This window comes from Elephantulus edwardii, unplaced genomic scaffold (genome assembly GCF_000299155.1).
Source record: "Elephantulus edwardii isolate Elephantulus edwardi_28Jun2011 unplaced genomic scaffold, EleEdw1.0 scaffold00003, whole genome shotgun sequence".
NCBI lineage: Eukaryota > Metazoa > Chordata > Mammalia > Macroscelidea > Macroscelididae > Elephantulus > Elephantulus edwardii.
The window spans coordinates 2,649,044-2,660,110 of NW_006399753.1; the positions used below are offsets into that span (position 1 = coordinate 2,649,044).

Here is an 11,067-nt window from a genome sequence, read left to right on the forward strand (position 1 = left end):
CCCCCTCACATCCCCCAGGACAGGGCTGTACCCTCCCCCTCACATCCCCCAGGACATGGCTCCCCCCTCAGATCAGCCTCTCCCCTCCTCTCCACCCAGGTTGCCAAACTCGGCCGGGCCCTCCACCTGCAGCTCTGCTCTCTCCGGATCCCCCAAGCCAAGGAGAAGGTCCTGAAGACCATCACCTTGCTGGCACACAGCCACATGCCTGAGCTGGCAGCCACCTTCCTGGACATCTCCATCCCTCTGGACAGGTGCCCTGCCCTCTCACTGGCCCCTCATCCTTCCCTCCGCCCCCACTCTCTCCTCCAAGCTCTGCTCTCACAGTCCTGGGACCCCAGCAGGCAGTGACCCACAGATGGGCAGGGCTGGCCTCTTTTGATCCATCCATCATCCACATAGAAGGCCTGTCCAACCTTCCTCCCCTCTCACCGTCACCCTGTTTGACCATTTATCTTTATTTGGCTGCGGGCATGAGCCCATCTCTGTATCTTTCCCTTCCTGGAACCCTTGTGGTCTGGCCTACACCTGCACTCATTACATGGGCCCATTAATCCCGTCACAGGGACCTGTGCACCGACAGGCGTGGTCCCGCTCCTGTCAGCATCGCATGGTCACGTGTGCCTCCTTACATTCTGAGTCTCTTCCTGTATCACATGTGCTCTTTGACCTGGAGCGCACATGCGTGTTTGAGGACGGCTTGGGTGCTGGGTGCCGCTGAGTCATTCCCACTCAGAGCCCCCCATGTCCAACGAAATGCAGTCCTGAGCCAGCCTCACAGTCTCTGTGCCAAGACCCATTTCACCACTGTCACCATCACTGCGTCAGGCCATCTCCCGGGGTCTTCCGCTCCCTCAGCGGCTCTCTATCTTTCCAAGTATGATGACACCCAAAGTGTGGAAGGCAGGCTCCCCAGCCTTGCTGAAAAGGGGCACACACACTGCGCTTGTTCACGGAAGATTTGCGTGTTGTTTTGGCATCTGTGATGTGTGCCATGTGCTTCACCAATGTCAACTCAAAGGCATCCCTTCCACCCTGGTGTTCCTCATTCACTGTTCACCTCACATACTCAGACTACGCAGTGCAGCATCAGGGCTTGGGCCGGGCACGTCTCAATCTCTAAACCGAAACCCTGGCTCTGGAGCGATTTAAGAAAGTCCCTGACAGCAGAGCTGCTTGGTTAAAGACTTCTTTCTTTGTCTGGGTTTTTATTCATTCACTACTGCACATTTTTCTCCCCCCTCTTCCTTTTGCCTTTTCCCCAGTTCACTTTTTTAAAAAAATGGTCATTCATCATTGCACAATTTCCTCCCCACCCCCACTCCCTCAGTCCACTTTGCAACGCACCTCGTATTCTGGACTGCTGTCATCCAAATAATGCCTAATCATCTATTCTTTTTAAACAGCTCTTTCCTTCATCTGCTCCAATCAAGACTTCTTTTCATTCCTTGATTATCGCTTCCATGGGGTTGATTGTGGGTTCAAGTAAAATTAAACCCTTGACAACTTCATTCTTTTCTCCATCTATCATGATGTTGCCTCTTGGTCCAGTTGTGGGGAATTTTTTCCTAATGATGTGTAATTCATACTGAAGGCTTTGCTCTTTAATATTCTTCAGTAAGAGCTTCAAGCCCTCCTCTTGTTCTGAAAGCTAGGTTGTGTCGTCTGCATTACACAGGTTGCCAATGAATCTTTCCCCAAAACTGATGCCACCTCCTCCTTCATATAGTCCAGCTTCTTATATTATTTGCTTAGCGTACAGATTGAATAAGTGTGGTGAGATGGGTATGGCGTGACTCACACCGCTCCTAATTTTAAACCGTTCAGGTTCTCTTGTTCCACTTGAATGACTCCTTGGTTCGTGTCCGTGTTCCCTGTGAGCACGCTTACAGCTCTGGAATCCACATTTTCTGTGCGGCTATTCATACTTTGCTAAGATCCACAGAGTTCAATGCCTTTGCATCAGCAACGTCTTTCTGGTACTCTCTGCTTTCAGCCAAGATCCATCTGCTCTCAGCAGTGATAGCCCGTCTTCCACAGCCTCTTCCGAATCAGCTGCAATTTCTGTCCACACCCTGTGGACTTCCAGCACTAGCCATTTTTAAAAATAATCTTCAGCAAGATTCTACGTGTTTTCTTGTTAATATTGTTCCATGCTTTACAGTCTGTTAGATCACCTTTCTTTGGAATTTGCACAAATCTGAATCTCCTCCAGTTAGCTGACCAGGCCTTCCAAATTTCCTGACATGGCTACAGAGTGAATCCATGGCTGCATCTGTTTGTTCCAACACTTCGATTGGTATTCTGTCACTTCCTGGGCCTTACTTTCTACCAACACCTTCAGTGTAGCTGGGACTTCCTCCTTCAGTACCACTGGTTCTTGATCATATGCTACTTCCTGAAAGAGTCTGATGTCAGCCAATTCCTTTTTTATATAGGGGTGCTCTGTACTTCTTTACTCTCTTTTTGATGCTTCCTACATCATGCAATGTTTTGCCGATAGAATCCTAAAATACTGAAACTCAAGGCTTAAATTTGTCCTTTGATTCTTTCTGCTTGAGAAATGTCCAACATTTCTCCCCTCTTGGTTTCCTAACTCCGGTTTCTTGCACGTTTGTTTTAGTGCATGGTTTTGTCTTCTCCAGGTGCCCCTTGGCATCTTGTGTTCAGCTCTCTCATTCCCTCCTTCCCTTTTGCTTCTCCACATTTACAGCATGTATCCGGGTTTCTTCTGAAATACATCTTGGTCTTTTTTTTTCCTTTCCTGTCTTTTTTAAGATCTTTCGCCTTCTTCATGCCTGTTGTCCTTGATGTTACTGGAAAACCACGGTTCTGCTGGGCTGCCACCGTAACACCCAATCTTGGAGGCAGGGATTGGAGTGAAAAAAGCAGGTTATATATACTGCTGTATGGAGAAAAGGCTGCAAACTTTCCGAAGCTGTCTCAGGGAGGCTAGGTTCTGAGAGAGTACTTGTAGGTTAGATTATTTAACACTTTTAAGAGGGAAAGATGGGATTATCTGAGAACATGACAAATCTGGAAGTGCACCCAGATAGCCTGAGTGGTGTCTCTCCAGTTAGGCTTCACAGGACACATGCTGGTTTTCTTCTTTCAGGGTGACTGTCCTCTAGAAGGCCACACTGGTGTCCTGGAAGGGCATCTCTTTCTGAAAACTAAAAGCAGCAATTGTTAGCAAAGTCTGGAGTCATTAACAAGGAGTCTGTGTATCATTTGGAAGTCAGTTGTCTTGACCTGGACTGTTTTAGGAGGGACATAGTTTGCTAAGAACGAAAGGTAGTTTTGTTCAGTACATTATGTGAAGATAAAAGCAAAACAGAAAGAGGAAAGTTGTGATGCCAAGAACACCCAGTAGTAATTTAGTTAAAGTTGGAAAGCAGCTGGAGTGATGTCTCACAGTTTGGTTTTTATTTTCTCTTCTGTGGTTGTTTTTGAAAAGGAAGACGACTCGCACTTGCTGTGTATTAGTTTCTTTCCTCTGATTCTAAGCAATAGTTGTGTGGATGTGCTAATATTTTTGCTATTGGAATCCAAGCTCAATAGCACCCTCTTCTGTCACAGACTTTAGTAGGTGTGTGTGTGTGTGTGTGTGTGTGTGTGTGATGGGGCAAAAGGCCATGTTCCTTGGAGATGTTCTCTTTTCTCTTTAATAAAACTCCATGAAATTTTGTTTCTTAGTGTGGAAATTTGGGACCATGGCTTCATGAGGTTTCCCAGTCTGCGTGTGTGTGTGTGTGTGTGTGTGTCTGTTTGTATCTGTGTGTGTGTGTCTCTGTGTGTGTGTCTTTGTGTGTGTGTCTTTGTGTGTGTGTGTCTCTGTGTGTGTGTGTCTGTCTGTCTGTCTGTGTGTCTCTCTTCCTCTCTCTACATACATGTGTACTATCGAGCTGGAACCAACCCATCGCTGATCCTCCAGCGAGTTTTCAGAGACAGTTAATCACACAAGAGGAGATTGCCCGTTTTTCTCCCCCAGAGCACAGGTGGATTTGAACTACATGCCTTTGAGATTACAGTGCAGTTTTTTTACCACTAGGCCAACAGAGCTCCCTTCTCTCAACAGATAGATAGATAGATAGATAGATAGATAGATAGATAGATAGATAGATAGACAGATGGATGAACAGACAGATGAATGGATAGAGATGCATAGATATATTTCCAGTTGAGAGTGATCGCAGTCCTCCCTGGTGGTGACTAGATCAGTCCCAGCCCTGTTGCAAGCTCCTCTCTCCTATTATTTTTATTAGATTCCTGTAGTTCTTCAAGGAAGTACTAGGAGCTGAGGACCTAGGCAACACCACGTCTCCGCTGCCCCCGGTGGAGTTCCTCTCCTGTTGGAATTTATCTCTGTCTCATTTCCAAGATGCACATTTTTCACATTTAGCATCTCACCTCGACTGCATTTTACAGGGAAGGCCTCTTATGTGGATTTATTCTAGGCTTCTGCCTGTCACCTTGGGGCACTGCCATCTCTTTGAAAACAATTTAAACTTAAACGCCTCAGTTTGAAGATTCTTAGGCCACACTGTGAGGGTGAATTCAGACCGAGACAGGGAGCTTTGTGGTTCTGGTTCTCAAGAGAAGTCCTCCTCCCCCAACTGCCCTGAGGAAGCGAGCAGGGCCCCTGAGCCCTGACTGGGTGGTCTTTGGGGGGCAGGCCCTCTGCAAAGTCCCCAGTTAGTCTCATCTTGAAGGATTTGAAGGACAGCAGCTGCCCCCTGCAGGTACAAACAAGCCTGTGCAGCACGTGCCCTTCCGGGATGTTCTGTAGCGTGGCGCTTTGTTAAAACCTATCCGTGCTCCTTCGAGTTAAGCGGTGGTGTGCCATTTAGCTGGAACCGGCTCATAGCTGACCCTCCAGCAGGTTTTCAGAGGCACAGGAGGAGACCACTCATCTTCCCCTCATGGAGCAGCTTGGAGATTTGAACTGCCTGCCTTCAGGTTGGCAGTGCAGCTCTTTATCCACTAGGCCCCCAGAGCTCCAGAGTTGTAGTACTTTTCGTGTTCTCTGCTCCTTAGTATCTGTCGTAGTTATTTGGTGCTTCTACAATGGAAGTGCCAGTGTGGATAGCTTTGACAAACAAATGAACTTTCTCAAGTGTGGGAGGTAGTTGTTTTAGGCATTGTCAACTCCACTCCTACTTGATGATGTCCAGCAGTTGGACACCTGCCTGCTCCATGCTCCCCATACCCTCTGCGCTTGAACCCACTGTAGTGGTCACTCTCTCTCGGAGGCAGTCCTTCTTGTCTATCGGGTCTCCTTCTCTGACCCTCTACCCTTCCAAGCATGAAGGCTCTTTACAGGGACTTGACCCCTAATAACGTGTCCACAGCGCCTGGGATGAGATGTCGCCCTCCCTGCCTTTAGGTAGCACACAGTGCTCTTCCTGAGACAGACTGCTTCGTTCGGTCGGTAGTCTGCAGCATCCGTACTCTTCACCAACAACACAAGCCAAAGACTCGTTCGGTCTCCTTAATTCATTATCTGACTTTCAAAAGCATATGAACCAATTGAAAAGAACAGGACTTGAATCAGATGCACTTTAGTCTTTAAGGAGGTCTCCTGGTTCCTCACGGGCAGGCTGGGAGTCTGAATTTAGGGCACTGGGTCTAGGGACACGTTCTCTCCGTCAGCACTGTGGGGAGGGTCTTGTCTCTTCAGCCTTTGTCTTCTGGCTCCGAGGAGATCTCCACACAGTGTGGCTTCGTCTGTACACAGTGTGGCATCCCCTGTACACAGTGTGGCATCGTCTCCACACAGTGTGGCATCGTCTGTACACAGTGTGACATCATCTCCACACAGTGTGGCATCGTCTGTACACAGTGTGACATCGTCTCCACACAGTGTGGCATCGTCTCCACACAGTGTGGCATCGTCTCCACACAGTGTGGCATCGTCTCCACACAGTGTGGCATTGTCTGTACACAGTATGGCATCGTCTTCACACAGTGTGGCATCGTCTCCACACAGTGTGGCATCGTCTTTGCTCTGTTCACACACTTGTAGTTGTTGGATGCTGTTGAGTACGACTCATAGCAACCCTGTGAACAGCAGATCTGTCCTGTCCTGTCGTGCGCCGTCCTCACCATCCCTGACACGCTCAAGCCCCTTGCTGCAGTCACTGTGTCGATCCGCCTGGTTGAGGGTCTTCTGCTTTTTCACCGTACCCCCCACCGCCCCATCTTCCCAAGCACAAGGTCCCTCTCCAGGGAATAGCCTTTCCTAGCAACACGTCCCATCTTTGCCTCCCAGGAGCACTCTGGCTATTCCTTCTCCAAGACAGATCTGTCTGTCCTCTTGGCCGTCCATGGGGTAGTTAGTGCTCTTCTCCAACACCACAGCTCAAAGTCATCGATGGTTCTTCTGTCATCGGTATTCATTGTCAGCTCACAACAGCCTGACATGGTCTGAATCAGCGTCTGATGGTGCTGACTACCTCTCCTTCATAAATAGAAAGCCTAATTAAAAACAAAAAAGTTTTCATTATTACGTCTTAATACTATCAAGAGAGCTCTGGTGGCATACTGGTAACAAGTTGTGCTGGCAACCCAAAGGTATGTGGTTCGAATCCACTAGTTGCTGCGAAGGAGAAAGATGGATAATCTCCCACGCGATTAACTCCCTCTGAAAACTCACTGCAGGGTCATCCTGGGTCCCTTTGGACTCCACAGTACACAACATTACTATCATATCTTTATAAATCTCATCTTCATCTTTGAGGGTTGGAAACATTATATCTGAGAACCAATGTTGTTGTTATGTGCTGTCAAGTTGCTTGAGACTCATAGCGACAAGAGCCCTAAACCCTGCTCTATCCTGTGCTAACATTACTGTCTCTGACACACCTACCCCCACTGCCCCAGTGACTGAATTAATCCATCTCATTGAGGGTCTTCCTCTCTTGCGCTATTTCTCCACCCTCCCAAGCATGATGTCCCTCTCCAAGGACCAATCCCTCCTTGTAACATGTCCAAAATATGTCAGATGACACTTAAGAATCCTTGCATCCAAGGAGCAGCCTGGTTTCACCTTCTCCAGGACAAACCTGTTTGTTCTCCTAGCAGTCCATGGTATATTCAACACTCTTCTCCAGCACCACAGCTCAAAGGCATCAATTATCTTTCTGTCATCCCTAGTCATTGTCCAACTCTCTGATGCATAGCACGTAATTGCAAAGACTATGGCCTGGATCAGGTGTACCTTCGTCTTCAGACTGATGCTGTTGCTCTTCTGTACTCTGGAGAGGTCCCTGACAGCAGACTTTCCCAATGCAATTCATCTCTTGATTTCCTGGCTGATGATACCAAGAGTGTTGATTGTGGAGCCAATTAAACTAAAACTAGTAACAATCTCAGTGTCTTCACCATCCATAATGATGCTTCCAGCTGGCCCAGTGGTGAGAAAATATCGCCAGTAAATTACAAGCTTCAACGTTTTATATAGTTACTAAAGAAGGAGATCCTTTGACTGTGTCCCCTCTGTTGCACTTGACAGACACTACGTTTCCTGGGAAGGGAAGGTCTGTGGCAGCCCTCACTGCAGCAAGTCTGTCTGCATGTGTGGCCCACAGCATGTGCTCTCTTCCTGTCTCTGTAACCCACCTGGGTCATTTTCACACTACTTGAAACTTTTCCATAGTCCTACTGCACATCTGATAAACTCCCCACTCGTTCACTAGAGTGGGGCGAGTCATCGAGTCCAACTGAGGACAGTACTCTTCGAAACCGCAGCACAAAGGCATCAGTTCATCTGTCGTGCTCACGTGTTTAGTCTCTTTCATACCTCAGGATAGGTCAACTCGTCAGAGCCAGCCTCCTCCTGATAATGAATGCAAGAAAAACAACAACTCCTGAACGGGCTGGTAACCCCTGGCTGGTTGTTGTTGTTGTTGTTGTTGTTAGGTACCATTGAGTCTGTTCTGACTCACGTGGCCCGGTGCACTGCAGCAAAAACCCCTGCCCAGTCCTGTGCCTCCCCAGTGTCACTGCTGGGCCTGAGCCCGATGTCCTGCTGTGTGTCAGTCCATCTCGGTGCAGAGCGCCCTTCTCTTTGGCTGACTCCCCAGTGTCCTTCTTTGGGGAGTCATCCCTCCTAATAAGACGCAGAGTGTGTGATAGGAATTCCCCCCTCAGCAGCCAAAACCAGAGGAGGATGGTCAGAAAGGACAGGTGAAGCCCAAAACTGAGAGGGAGAGACAATGGTGGGGGGGAGAAGCAGCTGGCTGCTTTTCTTTCCAGATGGGTTCGTTTGTTCTTCTGGCAGCCCAAGGTGTGGGGTGTGGGCACTGTTCTTTGTCAACACAAGACAGAGGTTAGGATTGATAACACTTGTTTTGGGAGAGCGGCCTCATCCATCAAGCGGTCCTTCTAATGAAGGACAGTCATCTCCTGTGGATGGATGTGTGGGCGTTGGATGCTGAGAAGCAGTGCCCTGCCCTCTCACAGCGTGCCCCCTGCACACGTGCACACAGTTTCTGTGTGGATGGAGGACTACACCTCCAGGGGAACTTCTTAGCCACACGCACGAGGGGTCACCCCATGTGACAGTGTTCCTGGACACACGTGTGACAACTGAGGACAGAGTGGACAGAAACCCTGCCCTGTAAGCATGGGCACTCCTCTCAGTGTCTCTCAGAGACTCTGCCTTCCTCCCTTTGCAGTGGGGACCATGAGGCTCAGAAAGGGTCAGCAGCTCACCCAAGGTCACACAGCCATGCCAGGCAGGCCCAGGATTTGAACACAGAACCTTCTGCTTCCAAAAGCTTGTTCTTTCCAGTTGAATCCAGTGATGATATCTAGGAACTTTCTAGAGCCCTCAGCACCCATCCAGCCCAGAATCAGATAAAACTGGAGTGATTTTCCCCAGGGCTCAAGAGCGACCCCCTTGATTCTTAAACTTGGATGTGGGGTTCCTGCAGGGCCTCCAGCACCTGCACCCCAAGGCCTCTCCAGCTCGAGTGCCTTCAACAAATACTGACCTAGAGCAGGAAAGAAGGGCCACCACCAACTGTCATCTCGGGGCACCACATGGCCTTCCTGTCCCAGGGCTTGGTCATTTCCCTGAACACAGGGTCAAGAACACTGGCCTCCCTTCCAGCTTCTTGGCTAAACACAAGACTGCTCTCCTCAGTCTGTAAAATAGGTGTGAGGGGCTGTTCAAATCTCAAAACCCCTGCAAAGCTCATTGTGACCCTTAGCCTGACTGGGCCAGACCCAGGGGCTGGACCTCAGCAGCCAAAGCCAGTGGAGGATGGTCAGAAAGGACAGGTGAAGCCCAAAACTGAGAGGGAGAGACAATGGTGGGGGGGAGAAGCAGCTGGGTGAGGCTCACCAAGGAGAGGGATCTCAAGGCAGCTTGGTGGCTGGAGGATGGGACAAGGCAGCAGGTGGCCGTGGGCACTGTCCTGTGAGTCCCTGGAGCCACCGAAGAGGACAGGTGGTGGGAGGGGCAGTCAGGTCAGGTGGGTTCCAGGTGTGCGCAGAGTGGCCTGGACAGGGTAGAGGCCAGCACACGCTCAAGACCATGATGTGGGTGGGTGATGAGGAAGCAGTAGGCTCGTCTTCTGGGGACCCCACCCCTGTGCACATGCAGGCCCTCTTGTCCTCCTCCCCACGACTTGGGCCTCACAAAGGGCAGGCCTCTGCCAGGCCGCAGCCCCAGCCTCACAGCCGCTCTGTCCTCCCGCAGCCACGTCCTCCGGCTGTGGAGGGCCCTGGGTGCTGAGCCGCTCTTGAGCCGCTCTGTGCTGACCACACTGCTGGCCTGGCTGCAGGAGCGACCCCTGCCCGTCACAGCCAGTGACAGCTGTCTGCAGCCGCAGGACAAGGCCCACCTGCGCTCTCTGGCCGTGAGTCCCTGACCCCACACCATCTCCAGCCTCCAGTGGGCTGCCAGTACACACTTCATCCAGACAGGGCCAGGCCCCTGGGAGGGGACCCCAGCAAGCTTCAAAGCCTGGTTAGCCCTCACCAGGAGGGAGGGCTAGTGGAAGTGGGCAGACTGGGCCTAAAGGGCTTGGTCTTGAGACTGAAGGAGGGGCCAGGAGATTTCTGGAGAAGATGGTTAGTAGTGGGACCACTGGACAATGGCCCAGGCCCTGACTTGGGAGCCTCACACTCGCCCCTGTGCCCACAGGCCATGAACACGGTCTATAAACTGCAGTTTGCCCGAGAGTTCAAGGCAGCTGTGCAGGAGGCTTTCCCCAGACTCTTCCTGGTCCTGCTCAGCCAGGTGCACTATGTCTTGGAGCTGGACTTACTCCAGGAGCTGAAGCCCCCACAGTCGCTGCCACTCCAGGAGCTGCCAAAACCCCAGGAAGCCTCCATGCTCTGCCCCCAAAGGTGAGACAGACACTGCATCCTGACAAGGCCGGGCAGCGGGCTGCTGGCTGTGGGGGGCAGACTGGACCACATGCTCACCAGAGACCAGAGAAGGACCCACAGGCAACACCCACAGTCCTGGATGCTCATGGCTGTTTCCACCCAACTTGCAGCCTCACCCAGGGGAGAAGGGTATTTCTTACCCTCCCATTTACAGACAGGGAAACTGAGGCTCACAGGGGACCAGAGGATCCTGGGAGCCTCAAGGACGTCAGCAGGGTGGCCCTCCGTACCCCCCAGTGTCCTTCAGGGCCCCCACTGTGGGAGCCTCGCCTGCCCCATGACACAAACCACCAGCACACATTTGAGGCAAGTCCTTAGTCTTTAAAGGCACAGGACCAACCTTTTCCTTTGTTCGCCTTCCAGTGAGCGTCAGGCATTCAGCGGGAGCCACCTGCCCACACCCCAAATTTCTCAGAAAGTCCCTGAATCTGAACTCACGCAGGGCTCTTTGACTCAGATCAGCCCTAAGACGCATGAATCTTCCCTAATGAGCTAATAAAAAGTTCTCCTGTGGAAGTGAGTGAGGAGAGCTAAACGCGGACAGCTGTCTGCTGCTCTTCCCCAGGGAGACCAAGGAGTCTCAGACCTCTCCTCCCTGCGCCTGTGCCTCAGTGACCTCCCCTCACTGCCCTGCCCCCTCGCTGTCCCACCCCCACCACTCCGCCC

The 11,067-nt window shown here is 50.9% G+C and overlaps 1 protein-coding gene across 1 annotated transcript in view; it reads left to right on the forward strand.

The window, feature by feature from the left end:
- The window catches only part of MROH5 (maestro heat-like repeat family member 5), a 63,008-nt gene that overhangs the window by 42,799 nt on the left and 9,142 nt on the right, over positions 1 to 11,067 (forward strand). Inside the window, 3 exon segments of the mRNA XM_006879449.1 lie at positions 100 to 254; positions 9,707 to 9,866; positions 10,154 to 10,359. Coding sequence (XP_006879511.1) covers positions 100 to 254; positions 9,707 to 9,866; positions 10,154 to 10,359 — 521 coding nt within the window.